Raw genomic sequence first — 20,189 nt, 5'->3', positions numbered from 1 at the left:
ATCTTTAAACATAGTTCACAGCGGGGGTTATAATATTCCTACTCACTAAGTCGTTTAAATTTTTTATTTAGGAGTTTAAGATAAAATTAGAATTATACAATTATGTAACTTTGTCCGAATGACTTCATAAAAACCTAAATTCAAGAAAGAAATTATTACAAAATGGTACAAGAACTTCCCTACTTCATGCAGTGTATCTAGGCAAAAATATAATTTGACTTCATTATGCGAACAGTTGTTGCCTTTAGTTTTGGTAATTTATTTCAATTTTTCAAAAAGGGGTTAATGCTCCTGGAGTGCAACCCCTGTATTGTAATATATACTTTCAGGTCCTGCAAATGTTCATTTAACTGAAGTGTGTGGAGAAAATGCCTCAAAATGTTTTGCTGCCGTTGCCATTGTTGCAATTGTAATTTGTTTTTATTGTCGCTTCTGTGGAGAAACAGGATTTTGGGTGTGTGTCCAAAAAGAAGATTCCCGTTCAGGGCAAATCAAAAATGTTTCTGGCCAAAAAAGAATGGCCTATCACAACATAGATCCCAGCATTCATAATTAATTTTTGTGAAATTTCCAAGACTCATCGGGGGCAGAAAGTGTGAGGAAGGACGAAGCAACTCCCGGGAGATCCAACCTTTTTGGCCATTTAGTCTCAGTGTCAGCCACAAAACAAACAAGCAAGCAGACAAACAAGAAGCTGGTAACGAAATAACGGTACTGGACTTGGGCGTGTTGCAAACCACACTTTCGATACTGGACAGCTGCACTTTTGGCCAGAAGTTTTTGGGGAAAACAAGGATATTGACACTTTTCTTCGTCTCATTCTCAACGTTTTCTCAGGGAATCCATCTGCCATTCCCCTTCAAAGTCCTGCGAAACTTCAGTTTTGTGGTCCTGCTCTAAAGGACATAACCATGCATATAAATTTGATTATTATTAAGTCGGGCACATTAGTGAGCATTTCTAATGAACGGAGTCGAGCAGATCCTTGTGCCCAAAAAAAGGGTCAGCCACAGACACACCCACATCCCATACTTCCACACATGAGCTTGTTAAAGTCAATTTATAAATACTCAGGTTTATGGTTTTAAGTATTTAAATATTTAGCACACTTCTTGGCCTCAGACTGTAGCTGCCCGTCTCCCTCTTATTTCATATCCCCCTCTCTTTCTCCACGTGTGTGAGGCTTTTATTCATAATTTATGCGTCCGCAGGGCGACACTCATTCGGTTGTGCGTGGGTGTGGGCGTGAGTGCACTCATTAACCGAAGGATGTCCTTAAAGGCAAATGAGCAAATTTCATTTAAAACGAGGAATATTTGGTTGTTTAAATGGGTAAAACATACTTGCTTTGGTATTAAAAAGTTTCGTTAAAAATAACTTTAAAACGTATTATTTTAAACGTTAAAAATAACTTCAATAAATCTTAAAGTGTATTAGTTTCTTAGTTATTTGCAAACCTGCAATTTAAAATACAGTTTTTCAATTTTAAAAGTACTTGCATTCTATTAACCAATTATGAAGAATTAAACTGTCAACATTATACAGATAGGTTTATTTTCTAATTTTAAAGGTATCCAAAAATAATATGGATAAAATATGAAAATTGGCAAGTGCCTTCAGATATTACCAAATATATATTTTTAAGTGGGTTTAGACTATGTGTCTATCTATCTATCTATCAATCTGTTAATTAAAGCGTATGAATATAGCATACACATTTTTATTAATAACAAAAATTAGTTACTTTCATTAATTAGGTAACAAGAGATGAACAAATTCAATCGAGCTAAGTGGTATACATTATGATTCCCACTCACTCCCTTTCCCCAATTCAAATTCTTGGAGGACATTATGCGCTGCCATTGAGTTGACCTGATAAATGAAGCCATTTCGATTCCGATGTTCAGCTTAGCGATTTCAATTATCGGCCATGTAGGGCGGTAGTGCATTTACAAGGGGGGCGAATGGGTGGATGGGTGGTGCATGGGCGTTGCAGACGACCGCCGATTAGCACGTGCCGCTCGTTCCGAGGTCGCGGAGGAAATCGGAAGAATAACCAGAAAAACCCAAGGACACGTGGCAGGAGCGCAGCTACCAAAGATAAACATAATTATGCAATCCGGAGGGGAGAGGCAAGTTGGCCAATCTGATAACACGCAACGAGATTTGTCATCATCAAACAAAGTGGGCGTGAAAATTGCGGATGAGGCTGGCGAAGGGATCTGCAGGAAGGAAGCAAGGATATAAGGATGTAAGGATGCTAGAATACATGACGCAGGGCTTCCTGGCCGGATGCAATCATGTCCAAGGAGTGTGCGCGAAATATCCTTTGTTTGCCTTTCCCAGGACCCAAAAACAAGACAGCGCAGAATAGTCGGAAATAATTGCCAAGCAGTCAGGATAATAAAGATACTCGTGGACCAAGTACATTATTGCCATTGATATGCTGACTATATCTGGCATATGCTAGTCGTTGTATGCTATAAATCGGCAGTGGGAGTAGGCTGGGTAAAACATTCAGATTCTAGTCGCGTTTCTCCGCCACCAACCTCAATGCATTTTACTTTGTCGCTCACTATTCTTATACACTTAAAAATAAATGATAAAATTCATTTAAAAATAATAATATAAATATTCCCTTTAAAAGCTTAACTGAAATAAAGGTTTAGATGAAGTTTAATGTTAATTAAAGTTATTTATTAATGTTAAAAAGAGCTAAAGACAAAGATTAGTTTATATCAAATTTCTCTATATTGACTAAATATTTTTAAAACAAAATATATGGGAAGGTTTTTTTATTGTGTTTATTAGTGAAAGTTTTTGTTTAAAGCAAGATTTACTATTACAGCTTTTCGGTCCCACTAGATAGTCTTAAGTTCTTATTATTATCTCTAGTAAATAAATTAAAGCTGAAGTTTTAGAAAAACAGAAACTGTTTAGTTGACAAAAATAAATCAAATTAATCAAATGAAATACTTGCATGATTAAGGATCTTTTACCCATTTTAAGTTAGTTTTGGTGATTTAATTTAATTACCACCTTTTATGGCAATGTCAACCTAAGATCTACATTTTTTGCAGGTGTAACTAGGAACTCTCTGACCATCACGTAGTTCATCAGGCGGCTTCTTTTTGCCCTGTGTCCTTGTGCCGCATTAAAGTTTCATCTGGCCGAGGCCACTTGGCATGCGAGAGAGTCACTTTTGACCTGGCTGAAAGGATACTAATCATAGCACTGCCTCCATCAGTATCCAGTATGTCCTCTGCACATCCTCATCAGGTTGATTGCGAAAAATCACTGGAGAAATCAGGCGAGGTTCGTGATTCCATACTGACATATCTGGTGAAGTGGATTTGGAGTGGTTTCTCCAACCAACCAACCAAAAAAATTTGCCTCTGATTGTCAGCTGAATTTGTGTGGGTAATTCAGCTGACAATCAGAGGCAAATTTTCTCGACTCTTTTGTGTATTTTTAGGCGAAAAACAATGAAAATCAATTTCAGTTGAGGGAGGTTGAAGCCAAAAAGCAAATTGTCATTCAGTCGCCCCTCCCAAAAACAAAAATGTTATACATTAAATACAGATCTGACCTTCTGATTTGGTTATATTATTTTCTTCAGCTGTTTCAATTATTCATATTTTTTTGCAATTCCCCAAAGAAGATGAAAAAGCTTTAATGAAGGCTAAAGAAAATAAAATTCCATTTTATTTGGTTTTAAATAGGTTTGTTTTGTATATTTTTTAGTTGAGAATCCAAAGTGAGATAGTGGTGGAATTAAACAAAATAGTTGGCCAATTTCCGCACTTTGGTCAGGTCCTGCTACTGGTACCCATGTCCTGTCTGGCGATGAAAAAGGGGCGGGGCTCTATGTCCCAGGCCGGCTGTCAAACATAATCACCTTGCCGCCCCACAAGTTCTATTCTCAAAGGAAATTTATGTTTTTTATATGGACGGCAAGTAGAGACAAAAGTCTGCCTGTGTGTGAATGAAATATTTTATTTTGCTTTTTATCCGCCCCGCCAACCGCTCTTTCATTTTTTAACACATTTTGTAATTTCAACACGTTGCCACGTACCGCAAAAGTTTCTTCTCCAAAATGTCCACCAATTGCAGTGCCGAGTGTCCACCACTCGGACTTGGATCTGGACGCGGATGATTAATGGTTCCGGGTTTTCGGACGGGCTCCGAGTTGGCTGGGCCAAATAATAAATCGTTCAAATCGGCTAGGGATTATCTTTCCTAGTAGGCGGTCAGCATTCTGCTCTGTCACCATTTTTGCGGAAAAAGGTTTTCTTCTTTCTCTTTTTCGTATTCAATTTTGGTACATATTTTCGCCCGAAGAACGTGTGCGAAATTCAAAAATATTTGTCTACAACAAATGGCAGCAAATTTGTGGATTTCTATTAGATTAATATAAATCCAAGAAATTGAATTCGTTAATAAATACAAAAAAAAGAGGAATGAGGGTTGCAGTTCCATGAAATATTAGAAATATGGAATATTTTGTCCACACAATGTTTAAGTTTCGAAATGTTTCTTTCTTCAATTACAAAGTTTGCTAAATTATAATTTCTTTCTTTTCATTTAACCAAATTCTATATCACATTTAATATATTCATAAGCATGGTGTTTTATTTTTTTTTATTACGGTTTGATTAAGATTAATTTCTTTTTCATTTGTGTTGGGACTTATTTATTTTGCAAAGATAAATTTTTATTTTAAGCTGGTAAAATTAACTGTTTAGCAAGTCTCATAAAAAAGCCCATATAATCTAATAACCGGTTGTCTAATGACTTGAAGGATTTCCTGGAATACATAAGTTAATGTAAAATTGTATAACAAGATTTGTTTTAATTTTGTTGGCCGAAAACGAAAACAAACAAAAACACGATAAAACCAGTTCAATTTCTAACAGATGGAGAGGAGAAACCCTCAAAGATCTGATTAAAATTCAAATATTATTATAATTCGTAGACGCATGCTAGCCATTAAACAAATTAAGGTAAGCTAAGAGCTTGTGCTAGACAATTATAATACATGCAAGTTTGATTCTCCGTAGCTTAGGTGTTGGCCACGTTGTAATCAGGTTATTGCCCCAAGAAAAAAAAGCATGAATCGAGAACTTCTTGTTGGCCAAACACGAATCGGGTCAAAAACAGAGCTCTGGGCGATGTGTGTGTAAAAATAACAAGGAGGAAGAGCGAGGGCACTTGGCCAATATATATATACATGAGTTGGCCAAAACAGATCAACAGACAGTTGAATATAAGGCGAAATACAAATAAAGTGAAAACAAACAGAACAGAAATTCCCAATTGGCGCTTTGGCTGCTCAGTCATGTATTCTTCATTATCATTAACTTTTTGGGGAATTTATCTGTGTGAAATATTGTATTGGCAAGAGTTACTCTCTGAAACTGAGAGAAGTAATATTATTAAAGCGTATGAATCACTGGGCCTAACTTTATTTTTATGAGTGTGAGCCCGGTTTTAAAATCTTTAATAGCCTGGCCTCTTCTTTTGTTTATTGTTGATTCTACCGGTGGAGTTATTTGCTTAACTCTTTTGCTTGTTTGACGGCTTCTGCTTGTTCTTCCACCTTTTGGATGATAATCATGTTGATGGTTCGCACTACGTCAGCGCTAAAAATTTCCATATAAAAGCGCTGGGTTGCCGCACCGCGAGCTTAGTCGTTTTGGAACTTTTCACGCGTTCGCTGCCTCAGTCTTTCGTTCGTCTTTGTGAGTGTTGAGCCATAGAAAGCCCCCTCTGATCCCCTAAAAAATACCCATACTAAGTGTTCAAGTGTTTTCACAGATTCCCCCCCCGCTCCACAATGAAATACGCTGTGATTGCCATCGCATTGTTTGCGATTTCTGCCGCTTCGGCCTCTTCCGGTATGTCAAAAGTTAATTATACTTAGTAAAGTGCTTAAGCCCGATTGCTATCGCAATTACATCATCGCTAGCCAAGGCTGCTATCATGTTTATTATTAATTTGATTAACAAGTCGACCGACGGGTGCGGGTATGTTAATAATACCCAAAAACCTATCGAACCCATCCGGAATACGAACTGGTTTGTGAAATTAGCTGGCCCATTATCTTAGCGACAAAATGTTTGCCCATCGAAACTTTCCGCACATTATTTTTGGCTTTTATTAATTTCTAGCTATTCATATTCGCATTAGTTTCGGTCATTCACGTGAATAGAGAGTGGACAAACTTTCACACTCAAAATAGAAATAGAAATGTTAGTTGTTTTGGAATAGAGTATTGCTAGCATACTTTCGGGGTTGGTGATTGGGAAGATTCAAGAATAAGTAGTTAAATTAGAATATTCCCGAAGAAACCAAATGCTTATTAAGAAGTCATATTTAATTTAGTCTTTTGGTTTTCACGTTTCTAGTGTTAGAGTTATATATTTAGGCAATGATCATGTTTATGAGATTTGAATAATATAAACTAATATTTCCCTCTTCTTTTAGTTTTGTCTTTCTATAGAAACTAATAATAATTAATACTAATAATATGAATAATATAAACTAATATTTCCCTCTTCTTTTAGTTTTGTCTTTCTATAGAAACTAATAATAATTAAGATTACTTTGTGACAAACTTTAATATTATACAAATCAGATTTCATGGAGCTTAAAATGTTTTGATGTAGATGATGATGATTTTAATATACATATATTATAGCTTCCTTGTAAGGCTTTTATTGTTCTGATTAACAAGTTAGCATTTTAATATTCTTCCAGCTGGTCAGTTCCTGCCACGTGCCTTCTTCACTTTGGATGCGCAGGGTCACCAGTCGGATGTTCATCCCGTTAATGCCCATCTGCTGAGGCGTCTGCGTCGCCAGGTGTACAGCTCGTCCTCCTCATCATCCTCCTCTTCCTCCTCCAGTGGAAATGGCGGAACATACACCTCTACCTCTCACTTCGTTCAGAATCCTGATGGCTCTGGCTCATCCGGGTCCTCTTACTCCCAGCAGGCTGCTGCTCCACTTGCGTAAGTTATTAAACAAAATATATATAAATGAGCTTAATATTTATTGCCTTTTGGTTACAATATTAAAATCATCCCATTGAACCTAAAATGCAATTGGTATATTTGTGATATCTCAATGTGATTAAAAGTAAATCATTTTATGTTTGTATTTAAGGGGTATAAGATTATTTGTATTTGTGTTGAGAGCATTGATTACTAATGTTAGTATTTATTTAAAGCAGCGTGAACTTTGAAAGCCGTTTCGGTGAGGACTCTGCAACGGGCAACAACGGTAACTACAACCCAAACTACAGCAACAACTACAACTCCAACTACAACAATGGCGCGTACAACACCGCCGCCACACTGAGCACAAACTCCGGAGGCGGTAGCTCCAACAGCTACCAGAGCAGCTATGGATCTGGAGCCGCCCCCGCCGTCCAAATCCATCAGACCGTGACCACTTTCGATGCCAATGGCAACCAGAAGGTGACCACCGTCCATGGTGCCACCGATGAATCAGGCGTCCTGAATGTCCAGAAGACCGACACCACCTACTCTGGTTAAAGGAGGACGGGACGAAATCCCCTTAGATTTTAACTACTTTTGAGTGTAATGGAGTCCACTTTAATAAACTAAACTAAAGTAAATAATAAAACCGCGTTTTGTATCTATAGTGGGAGGGAAATCGAGCTATAAATATATATAATTAATTCGAAACAAAAATATAGCTTTTATACATTTCTACCAATTTTAACATATTGCATTATTATTATTAGGTTTTACTTAATACTTTTAACACAAGGTTCAACAAGACTCCTAAATCAAATTTTTATCAATAACTATTTTAGGATTTTTAGAAACTCACCACAGATGTTAAGATGTAAAGAAAGGCAGTTACTTCACCTCTATCACTCCTTCACTTTTTTCCTCCTCTCTTCCTCTTGTTTGCCATTTGGTGGGGTCAATTAATTGCTTCCAAGTGGGCGCACTGCCACGCCCCTTCCAGATGTCGCAGCTTATTCATTGCGGTCGCCTCCACTTTTGAAGTGCTCTTTTTTTATTTTGCACACTCTAGATGATTGCATCCCACATTCTGTACCGTAACCTGCATCCTGTGTATATCCTTCATCCTCTTTCATTTCAAGCTAAATCTCACAGCAAAAAGAGATGGACAGTGTGAGTGAGCCAGAGGTGTGCATGTTTTTGTTAAAGGGGTTTGAGATATTTAAAATTGGGTTTTAATATACAGTTTATTGCCTTTTATATGATAAAAAAAAACTTTCATTATTTAAATTTGTATTAATTTTTTGAAAGTAAAGACTGTGGGTTTTATCTACACTGGAACGCGAATCAAATTAATATAAAAGATATTTTATATTTTTTTTGAGTGTAAATGACTTTATATTTAGTAAATATAATTAACTCACTATACCAATAGTGAAATTAGAAAAAACCCAATAATAACTATTTCAAAATGTATTTTACAATAGGATTACTATGTTTATGAAATCTCGAAGGAAGTTTCTAACCCCGAATATCCTTCCTACGCCACTGTGAGTGAAAGAGGGACAGCGCTAAGTGCGCAGTACTTGCTCCACTGAGCACAAACAATTGTGGGCGTGGGGGGGTTAATCGGGCGTTTGTGGGCGTATTACTGGGGGCGTGGCAGGCAGTGTTGGTAAATGCTTTTAGTGTATTAGGGCAGCCAAGCGGAATTTCACAGCCTCCAAGGCTGTTAGCGATGATTAAAAAACTAGTGCACTCAAAAACAACAAAAGCACCGGTGACAAAACTACTATTTTTCATCAAAAAGGATATAAAACGGGAAATATGTAAAAAGAAGAAGAAAAAATGGAGTAAGAAGAGCACAGCACAAGATATGAATATGGGATTTGCTTGGGGAATTGCTTAAATCTCAACAGGTGCACGCACTTTTGAACACACACTTCATCTCGTTCGCTCCTCTACATGAATATGTTGAAAAGTTTGTGGTAACTTCAGTTTAAAAGAGCGAGCGAGACAAGGACTGCCGAAAAGTTTTTAATTATTATAATTAATTACTTTGATCTCTGACTGGCAACTCGCTCCTTCTCGCTGCTATTAATTTACTTGATTAAGATGCGGTTTTTCCCGCCGCCTTTATTAAAATGTATCTCACATAATTGGGAAAGTGTAATGAATTTACTTTTTCACCGGGACCTGCGCTGACTGTGATAGATTTTCATTAGAGTGGATGGCATGTGTGGAGCGCGGCTAAGGGTTAATTAGGGGAGGGCCACAAGAAGGTTAAGGAATTCTCGGGTAAAGAGATTAATTCATCATAAGTACTTGAATCTTTCAACTATGCATATATTATGATTTACCTTTTGCCATTCTGATTTTGGTCTGCAAGGAGTTGGGATTTTTAAATGAAATTTGTATTACTTATTTCCATTAGTCGCTGCATGGGACTAAAAAGACTAACCCCTATATAAATATATATAAATAATCTTTGGAAGCTAAAATAGTTTTTACCCCGGAACATACTTATTTTTAGTACATTCTAAAGTCAACTTGACTACACGTTTCTGCTAAGTTTGTTGATTATCTTTTCTATAGATTTTTGAACCCAGTTAATCACTAATTATAGTTGATGGCTCATTCGAGGTATAATAGCATGAATCAACCTTTGACTTTGGGAAAGAACCAGGTGCAAGCTGAGCTTCAATTCTCTCAATCAAAGCTTAAATAAATTATTTGTTGAAGAAACAGTTTTTTACTCTTTTTTACTACATCTGACTCTCTTTTACCTAAATTCTGCTGTCATAAAAAACACCCAAGAAACCATTAGAAGCTTTTGTGGGTTTCAAAGAAAGCTTAATGCAAAGATTTAGATGAAGAGGGAAATCGAAGGAACATGCTTCAGTTCGCGTGCTCTGAATTTTCGATGAAACGGGACTGTCGCAAAAAGCGATTCTTCTGCCTGTTCTTGCACCATTCCAGTTAAAGAATCGGCCGCTGATTGATGGGGAGTCAAGCGGAGACAGCGGACAACTTGCAACAAATTAAGCGTCTTGTGTGGTCGAGCGTTGCGGTAGATCGACGCCACCTGGTCAGGCAACCACCACCACCACCAGCACCACCACCCTGCCTCTTCGTTATCCACCCAACGTCACACACAAAACAAAACTGTGTAAGAAATATATAAGCTATAAGCTTAAATTTGAAAACATATAATACAACTGTTTGGAGTAATACTTAAAATATAAGGTATTTGATCAAAATTTAGTTCAATCTAACAAATAAACCTTAAAAGTTAATACAAATGGGGGGCTATAGAAATCTTTAGGGTTTCGATACTTATGCAGTCAAAAATAAAATTTTTTAATATTGTTACTTGGCAATTAACTTGGTAACATTAGTGATTTAAAAAATAATTTAAAAGTTATTAGGAGAATTTTATAAAAATAAAAATCTAAGTCTCTAAGAATTTTCTGTAAAACAGTTTATTTTGGGAATGGTTAAATTAAATAGTGAATAATGACAGATTGTCCCCTATTTTTTTTTGCTGTGTAGCTCCTCATCCCCCTCCCCCCTTTAATACCGATCCAACTTCCAGAGAGTGACCACCGCCGGCGATGCCTAAATTCAGTTGGACACGAGCGCCAATGCAGCGATCAAGTGACATTTTATTGTCGGCAATCCAATCGCTCGACTTTGCTTTTTACTTTTTCGCTGCTTCTGGTTCTGTTTTTGCTTTTGCTGCATTTGCTATTTAGAGGCATGAAAGCAGCGACGGATAATTGACAACAGTTAATTCCATTCCATTTTATTGATCGCCGGAGCGTTGAAATGTCGCAAATTTAATTATTGAAGCCGCACGCTGCCAGTTCCAAAGGAATCCTTTAACTGACTGTGGGTGGGCAGAAATGCAAGGACAACATGGGTCATGGGCGTCGTTAGAAAGTATACTTACGGGGGAAATAAGAAATGCTCAAGAAATAGTTGTTACTTTTATTTATTATTACTATTTACATATTTCTTAAATATTGATTAATATAATTTATTAAATATTTAAACATTTATTAACTACCAAAGACTGCCTTGACATAAAAAAAACTGCAAAAATATGATATCCATCCTATTCCCGAGTTAAACAAAAATATTTTATAATTACTTACCCCCCTTTTATTTGAAAAGCGAATTAATGCCCATTGAACTTGTTCGTACCTTTTATGTACATTTTGAAAATATAAGATACATTTCAATCACTGCAAATAAGTGTTCCTATTCGTTTATTTTCTGTTGAAGTCCTTTTTAGCGATGCTTTGCAGCTTCCATGAAGTGGGGTAGTCTTAAGCACTTTTTGGCTTTCAGGCCAAAGCAAACAAAAAGGTTCAGGAAGGCGAGGTTGAGGGACAAAAAGTTGAGCAGGTGAGTCAGGTGAGTGCCGCCAAACGAGAACCAAACAAAACGAACTGTTTCCTGACAAATTTCTGTCATTTCAGCAGGAGCAGAAGCAAAAAGCTGCTGAAAAAAAATGGAAATGGAGCTGCAAAAAAGGAGACCAACGATTTGTGCAGTCATCGGAAGCGGAAGCACTGCCAGGACTCACTGCCTCATCTCTCCTTTCCTCTCCTCTCCTCCGATGAGCAAGTGACGAGGACACTCGGTCCACTGAGTGAGTGAAGGATAACGCGGAGTGAAGGACAACGCGGAGTGAAGGACAACGCGGAGTGAAGGAGGCTGAGTGAAGAGTAAAGAGCTCTGTTGACTTAAATCGTTTAGGTAAAGTTAAGCAACTTGTTCCGTTAATTGTTAAACAATGCCCAGTCGAAAAGTGGAAAAACAGAAGAGTCTGAGAGTTCCTCTTTTCCTGGGAGATTGACAGAATTGCTGGTAATAATTGATGGCAAAACTGGAAGCAAACAAATAATGGAAATCTGAAAGGATGAAAAAGACCAATTTGAAATGATTTAGGATAAATACCTTTAACCATTGGTTGACTAAAGGTGGTTATCTTAAGATAAGATTAATATAAATAACTCAAAGCTTTCTCAGGATGCCAACCATTAAAAAACTATTTAAGATAAGAAGTGAATTTTTTAAAGCTTAAAATGTTTCAAACTGTATGAAATAAATGTAACTCTTGAGAAAAACGGAACATAATTGTGACCTTGCCTACTTATTTATAAATAACTGAACCTTAGTTTAATATATACTTTCATTTTAATTAAAATAATTTCATACCCATTCATAGCCCTTAAAATATAATTATATCTTTCTAACTGGGTTTTTGTAACTAACCTTTTCGGATCTCTAACTTTAATTGATGCTGCTAATGAACCCTTTTTCATGCAATATGTGCACTTTTCTGACGTTTCAGTTATTTGTTACTGTTTTTCCACATGCGGGGGTAATCGGGAGGTGGTGTCCTTGCAAAAGGGTGAAAATTTCACCCAAAATAATGGCAACAGTAACGAAAGCAACAACATGAGCAGCAGGGATAAGAGCAATAGCATCTCCATATGCAGACGTAGATTTCCGTTGCGTTCCCATGGGTCATTTTCCCTTCCATTCGCTTTCTCGTAACTCTTTTCCACTTTTCCACACACTTTTCTGATCCCCACCCACTGAACCCACTTTCCAAAATGGTGACAATGCAGCAACAACATCTGATACAAACAAATAAACAAAGCATAAATCTAAATATCAAGTCTTGTTTGCCAATTCTCAACATGTTGCTGGTTATATTACATATTTACTTAATAATACATAAAATATTTGTTTAACACTTTTCTATCAAAAATTAAGGATGTTTTTGTAACTCCACTCGGCACTCCACTAACCATTCGAATTAAAAATTTTTGTTTTTAACATTTTAATTAATGTTGTATATACAACCATTATAAGCTATTGAAAAAATGTAAGCAATCGTTAAATAAAATTGTATTTTTTTTTAGGACAAAAAATATTTCACTTAATTTGAATTTAAATTCCATTAAATTCATTTTTAATCCTAAGTAAAAATGTAGTTTCTATATAATTTATAAATTCCAATTTAGAAAGCAGTCGAATTTAGTGTGCGTCGATAAAGCAGTTCTCCATTCTCTTCGGTCTTGACTCTTTTCGCCTTTCTCTTAGCCGCTGGGAATTTCTCTTACAGCAACATTTAGTTCTTATTGGCTGCTTCTTATAAGAAGTGAAAGAAATTAAAGGGAAAAGAGAAAAGCAAACTGACCAAAGTCAAATATAATTTTTCTATATTCAAGTTTAAAAAACACATTTCTTTTAAATATTCATACAGCTGCGGAATACGGGAAAAACATGTAAATTGGCAGTCGCACCCAAGATGCAGAGCTAAATTATGAGCACTTTTCACTTCAAATTTGTATTAAAAAAATGTTATTTATTGCAGGAGCAAGAAAAAAAAGCAAACAAAATTAAAATGCATTACCAGCAATTTGTTTGCCGTGAAATCTGGAGGGTTGTGTCTGCCACGGAAATATTGTAAGCAATGCATATTAAATTAAACATTTTTTCAGGTTTTTTCCATCTATGTACCTTTGAGTTTATTTAATAGAAATGTTGCGGCAATTAAGCATCCGACGAATTTTACACTTTTGTGCACAAAAACAATATGGGAAAAAACAGGACAACAATTTCATTGTTTGCATATTTAATAAAGCTAATCAAAAACACGTCGCGCCCTCGCTGGATTCGAAAAAACCCTGATCCCTAGACTTAACCCCGTCCGAATTGCCCGATTTTAGGGGAGTGAGGCGCTGCAGTGACAGCATCCTTCACATAATTTATTGGCCAGCACTCAAGGACACGAAGTCGGGAAAGACAGGCAAAAAAAAAAAAGCAAACAAACAAACGGATATCGAACAAAACTGTGAAAAACCCAGCGGGAAACCACCGACGGCAGCCAAACTAATTTGTTGTCATTTTTATGCGACAAAAACGAAAACAATAAAACAGTAAAAACAAATTGTTAGAAAGAGATGCGACTAGAGGGGGTGAGGGGCAACGCGAAGGACGATGATCCTTGCAGCTGCCGTAAAACTGATGAATTATTGATTGAATTAACATTTTGTATAGAACTAAGAACTATTTTTTTTCCAAAAAAAAAATGTGTGTAGAAATCCCAGCTTTTTTGTTTATTTTTATGGAAGAGGAAACTTAAAAATCGCTGCCTTGGTTTATTTAATATTTTGAAGCTTAGCAAACTATTTTAGAATGATAGTTTTTACTGATTTGGGCAATTAAAAAAACTTATTTTTTGAACAGAAAAGTTGTGTCCACATATGTGTACAAATTGTTAAGCCAACTGTTAGTATATTAAACAGAAACATTTACAAATAAATGCTGGTTAAAATTAAGAATTTCACTATGAAAAAAAGCAAGCACCGCATTTTTACTCAATTTTAAGAAGTGGTAGTTTTTAAGAAATAACTTAAGGCGCCTTTTGGTTAGAAACTCACTAAATTATATGAAATTATTCTTCACAGACGATATAATTCAAAACTTTAACTTTAATTTTAGATAAGTCCTTCAGCCGCCAAACACTTGATGTCACTCTGGTATCAAAATCATAATCCTGTGATTACAATCACCAACCAGCCTCCCTCGAAACCGCAGGAAATCGGGTGTAAAGAAAAACAAACAGCAAATAAACGGTCACCACAGCGGAAGTCAACAAATGCTCTTAATTAACGATGCTGAACACCAGAAATTTCGAGTGTCAACTAACAATTTGTGGGTGCCGCCGATTGCAGGGTTCCTGTATACTGTGTACTGTGTCCTATGTCCTTAGTCCTGTGGCACTCGTTAGTCAAAGGATTTTCGCGCATATGGACTGAAATTGATGATGTGAGCAAGTGGCACGTAATCAATTTACCAGCGCACTCCGCTCGCCTCATTTCGAATGCGAATTTAAGATACCATTGTCCCAGTGCCGCTGGCACCCCGTATTTTTTTGTGGCCATTCGAGGACGAGGACGAGGACTGAGGGTGGTTCTACGGTCGGTCCTCATTACGGCGGACTCCGGCTGGTGTAACAGAATATCCACAACATATGTGCCACAGGGCCAGGATGTTCAGAATCCTATTGGTGAACAACCCAGCGGTTCCAATTGTAGGTTTATTCTGCATTGCAAACGGATTAAAATCCAATTTGTGCGGCTGCATCCAATTTTAAACGGAACAAATTTCTATATGATGTTGTAGACCTTGCAAAATATAATTGTATTTGTATATTTCAAAGAAAGAAAGAAATCCAGCCACAGATATAAAGCTATTATTTTAACATATACATGATAAATCCTTAAGATTTACATTATCAATTTACACCTTATGCTTATATTATCTTTTAAAAATTTAAGTTTTAATAACATTACTTAGTCAGTATCGGAAACTTTAATATAACTTCCATGAAAATGGTTAAAAAATTTATCAGCTTAAAATTGACAAATTTGAATGCTTAGAGAATCAATCCACGAGACTTTAGAGGTATGTCACTTTAAAATCGGCCTAAATTTGGTAAAGTTATAGACTCTGGAAGTCCAATTGTGTGGGTCACCATTTTACATGTCGTCGGAAACTTACAAATAACCAACATGAAAATGGGTCAAAATATTGATCAACTCCAAAATGAAAAATTTAAATGATAATTTTTAGAGAATCAATCCACAAGTCTTTAGAGGTATGTCACTTTAAAATCAGACTCTGGAAGTCGAATTGTGGGTCAATTGACTGTAATTATAATACCCTCGCAAGAGTATAAAAAAGTATTAAGCCAAAACTATTTAAAATGTAGCACTGCCTTTAATAATTCACCAAATCAACTCTTTAGCTAAAAGACTCTGTAAGGCACTCTCAAATAAAGCATTTTAATCCACGAAAAGTCCTCAAATCCACCCCCTATAAATAACATGTCTCACTCAATATTCCCGCTTTAACAACCCGAAAGCCTCTTAGTTATTTTAATGGCAGTATCCAAATTTTGAAATACCCTCAAACCAAACGCAAAAGGAGACCCATCCACCCACATGTGGGATATTCGTTTTATTTTGTTGATTTGCCAGGGGCCCGTGTCTTATTTACATCGACTTTGGGTCGCCTTTTATGTTCCTAATGTCGCATAAACAGTGCTTAATAATGCACTAACCTTGGCGCATCGCCACTAACCGTGTAAAACGTGGCGGAACCCATCCAAAAATACAAGAAAAACAGCAAAAAATACAAGAAACCCACTCGTCGACAGGGATTAATATTTAATTCGTGTGCGTTTGGATCCCAGTTCGAGTATGTATTTTAGGGAAAATTTAATGGCCATGTGAGTGGGGGCCAACCTTTTGTCTCGAATGAAATTTGACTTGACGACGACCTCGGGGATCATCGCCTTGTTTACCTGGGCACTCTTCATTTTCCAGCTATTGAAATATTCCGTTTGACCTGCTAAACAAATATGTGATATGTGTGGAGGTGTACCCGAAAACCAAGATGAAACAATGAGCCATGTACTTGTATGTTATAAACTCCAAAACGACTTACATGTTGATGGCCCAGCCAACTCTTAATCACTGTTTTCATTATGTGAGCTGACTTTTGCTGATTCGCACAATCGGAAGCGATTACCACACAATCAGGGGGGTGGAGCGTACTGGAGTGGGGGTGGAGTGGGTGGTATAGTAGGGTGTGGGAGGTGTGGGAGGTGAAAGCACCCCCAGAGTGCAATTAGCAGGCAAACTATAAAATTTCAGTGTTTGTCTTGCCAGATACTTTCGCTCGGTTAGAGATACAGATACGTCTGTGTGGTGGGAAAACAAAGGATGATGTTGGCCATGTTTGGACTCCCCCTCCTTGGCCCACATAACCCACATGGTTGGCAATTTCTGTGCACGCTTAATTGGCGTTCTGCGGCTTTTTCAGCTCCCCATCTTCACCTAAGACATTTTCACAGCACTTTAATAGGCAAAAGGCAAGGGCAACGATTTTTCTTAAATCTGGTAAACAAACCATGACAAACTAGGAAATTATTCATATTTTTTTTCATCTAATCACAAAGTGAAAAGTTAAGTATATCATTTTTTTAGAACAATAAACTTATTAAAATTGTACGTTACCAGAACAGATCAAAACTATCGTCCCATAATTTAAGTTAAAAATAAATTACAATAATCTTTTTGAAACGAAAACAAAAATTAAATTTTTTAAATCAGTTTAAAAGTACATGCATGATTTCCCTTAAGGTTGTAGGGTTCCAGAAATCTATTATAGAATGGTATAGAAATTAATCATTTCTTTTAGATTGTATTAACTAGCCTTTATTTAAAAAAAAGATCTAAATAAACCGAGCGTGAAATTAAGGTTGTACAATCACCGAAGAATCGGTGAGTCCGTTCTCCTCGGGATCGAGGAACTCCTCGACCACGGCGTTGGTCATCCGATTGAGCTTGTCGTGGAGCTCGTCCCACTCCTTCTCCTGCGGCAAACCGCATATCTCTGCATTGAGTTTTATCTTGATATCATCGCCGCCAGCCGATCGCAGGGTGACTATATAGCCATTGGTGAAGGTAAAGGTGATCAGTTGGGCATCTGGATTGACGGGCAGGCGGGCCTTTTGGTCGTCCACGGAGGTGTCCAGTCCAGTGGTCAAGTCCCGGACATGGACCACATCGAATTCGCCCTCCAAAATACAAATGGGATAGCCACCTTCATCCGTGAAATTGCGCAAGTGTTCAAAGATCGCTGTGATTGTATCTGGACTGTCAGCCATGAAAACGGACGAAACCGAGGAGTGGTAGCCGTAGGTATCGTAGATCTCCCTCAGCTTCTCGATCAGGGTCACATTCCGGGAGCTGCGCAGATGACAGGCCATGGTGGCCAATTGCATGGCTGCTCCGATTCCATCCTTATCCGGCAGACTCATCCCGAACATGTAGCCAAAGCACTCCTCAAAGGCAAAGAGCACCGTCCTTCCGGATTTTTGCAGGTCCAAGGCCCGATTAGCCAACCAGGAAAAGCTCGTCATTCCCTCCACGAAAACGAATCCCTCCGTTCGAGCCATCGCCGCCAGGATTCGCGAGCTGACCAGCGTGGCCAACATTACGCAATTGGAAACCGCCGGCTTGTCCGTCATGGTCTTGTAGTTCTCCAGGGACCACCATCCCAGCAAAGCGCCCAGTTCGTTGCCATTGAACACCTTCCAGCGACCTCGGGGATCCAATTCCGCAACGGCCAGGCGATCACCATCCGGATCATTGGCCAGGACCAGGGTGCAGTGCTCCGCCTCCGCCTTCTTGATGGCCAGCTTTAGGGCTTCCCTGCCCTCTAAAAGATTAAATTATTTAAATGGTTTTGATATTTTGTAAAAATAGAAAATCTAAAATATAATTTTATGCATGCTGATGCATCGTCTACCACCAATTTTTATCTTAAATCAATTTCTGATATTCAATAAGTAACATCTACCAGCAACTTATAATACATATATTTTGCTTAAGACTTTAATACGAACTGCCCTTTAAAAGAAGATAATTTTTGTTATATTATGTGTAGCATTTAGAGTATATATTTGAAATTGACTGGCTGCTGATACATCGTCTACCACAAACTTAGAAAACATAGATTTTGTTTATGCAACAAACTTACTCTTTTAAACGAACTGCCCAGCGAAAGAAATGTACATAAATGTATGTCTAAAATGTAATGAAATGAACTGTCCTCTTAAAGTAGAGAAAAATATCTGAAAGGTTTTGATATTCTGTGTCGCACTGAAATTGAATTTATCGTCTATCACCAACTAATAAAACATATATTTTGCTTAAAGCAACAAACTTGCTATATCAAAACCCATAAGTACACATTACTCACCTTCCGGATTGGGCTTGGTCAATGTGGGGAACTCCGGGTCCGGATCCTTTTGCTCGAGCACTGGAATCACGGGCTTAAGTCTTGCCTGGTAGAAGGCCTCCCTCATGAAGGGATAGCCCACTCCATGGAGAGCTGTGTAGATGAACCTTAACTGACTGCACTCGTTGGTCTCCAGATAAATCGGAGGCACTAGCTTCTTCAAAGTTGCATAGAAAAGCGGATATATCTGACGGTAGGGATCCTCCACAAACTGATGATCAATCAGCGATGAAGTTTCCCAGGACGAAGGCTTTGGCTCCAGGTTGTTCAGCATGTAATCGTGAATCCGTTGATCGTGCGGCGCCATCGCTTGAGCTCCATTTGTCCAGTACACCTTGATGCCATTGTCCTCCTTGGGATTATGTGATGCGGTGACCACCACACCCGCCAAACACTTTAGGGTCACAATGGAGAAAGGGATGAAGGGTGTGGGAGTCATCCGGGTGAAGAGGTACACCTTGAAGTCATTGTTTGCCAGCACGGTGGTGATGAGCTGGGCGAATCGCTTGCTATTGTACCTTCCATCGTAGCCCACCACCACGCCCTGGGTTTGCCGCTTCTGGATACTGGGATAGACATCCAGGAGGTAGGCACAAATGCCTTGGGCCACCTCGATGATCACCACATCGTTCAGCGAGTCGAAGCCAGCCCGCATTCCACCCCTCAGGCCAGTGGACAAATAGGTGATCCTGTGGCACAGCCTCACCCGCAGAGCCTCCCAATCCTGATCCTTCACCGCCTCGGTCACCTGGTGCAGCGTCGCCTCATTGCGGTCCCACATCACCCAGTTCTTGATCTGCAGGTCCAGATCCTCTTCACCAGATAAAGTGAGTGTCTTCAGGAGGTCCTGCGGCGAAATCACCGTTCTCCGCTTCAGAGTAATGGACATTTTCTGGCCGAGATTGAAAAGTAGACCCTTCTAACTGAAAATTTGGTTGTTTAGCAATTTGAATTTACATTTTTGAGATGAGTTATAAGTCCTAGTTCTTTTGGTTTTAATTTTAATATTATTATCAATAATTCTTAAAGCTAGCAAAGCTTAATGTATAGAAGTTACTTAACACAATCTTAAAGCTAGGCATTTATACCTTTCGCATTTCAGTCCAAAAATTAAAAATTATAGAAAAGCGAATTCAGTTTAGTTGGATGTCAAATCTTATACAAAGTCTTTCACTCTACAATGTAACTCCCTTTAGAATAGTCTTTTTTTTAACAAACTTAATGTGTAAAGGTTCCAATTTGAAATATGCTAATCGACAAATATTCTATAGTTAAGCATTTAACGCTGCTTAGATTT

The 20,189-nt window shown here is 37.8% G+C and overlaps 2 protein-coding genes across 3 annotated transcripts; one reads left to right on the top strand and one right to left on the bottom strand.

Annotated features, from left to right (window-relative positions):
• Positions 1-5,672: 5,672 nt before the first annotated feature.
• Positions 5,673-7,641, top strand: LOC108041586 (uncharacterized protein DDB_G0271670). Of its 2 annotated transcripts, none has more exons than XM_017119528.1 (4): positions 5,673-5,741; positions 5,818-5,897; positions 6,760-7,012; positions 7,234-7,641. In XM_017119528.1, exons 2-4 carry the CDS (start codon positions 5,837-5,839, stop codon positions 7,556-7,558), a joined length of 639 nt encoding a protein of 212 aa, XP_016975017.1. In that variant the 5' UTR covers positions 5,673-5,741; positions 5,818-5,836; the 3' UTR covers positions 7,559-7,641. The 2 variants fall into 2 exon arrangements, with proteins under 2 accessions (XP_016975017.1, XP_016975016.1); XM_017119527.1 differs by having other exon boundaries at positions 7,231-7,641.
• Positions 7,642-17,288: 9,647 nt separating this feature from the next.
• Positions 17,289-19,862, bottom strand: LOC108041584 (glucose 1,6-bisphosphate synthase). Its single transcript, XM_017119525.1, has 2 exons — positions 18,854-19,862; positions 17,289-18,310 (listed from the first exon to the last, which is right to left on the bottom strand). The coding sequence occupies exons 1-2, from the start codon at positions 19,779-19,781 to the stop codon at positions 17,343-17,345; spliced, it is 1,896 nt and encodes a 631-aa protein (XP_016975014.1). The 5' UTR covers positions 19,782-19,862; the 3' UTR covers positions 17,289-17,342.
• Between the last annotated feature and the right edge of the window lie 327 nt (positions 19,863-20,189).

The sequence above is a fragment of the Drosophila rhopaloa genome, unplaced genomic scaffold (genome assembly GCF_018152115.1).
Source record: "Drosophila rhopaloa isolate 14029-0021.01 unplaced genomic scaffold, ASM1815211v1 contig_115, whole genome shotgun sequence".
In the NCBI taxonomy this organism is placed as follows: Eukaryota; Metazoa; Arthropoda; class Insecta; order Diptera; family Drosophilidae; genus Drosophila; species Drosophila rhopaloa.
The sequence above is the reverse complement of the archived record's forward strand: the minus strand, read 5'-3'. Positions and strand labels throughout refer to the sequence as shown.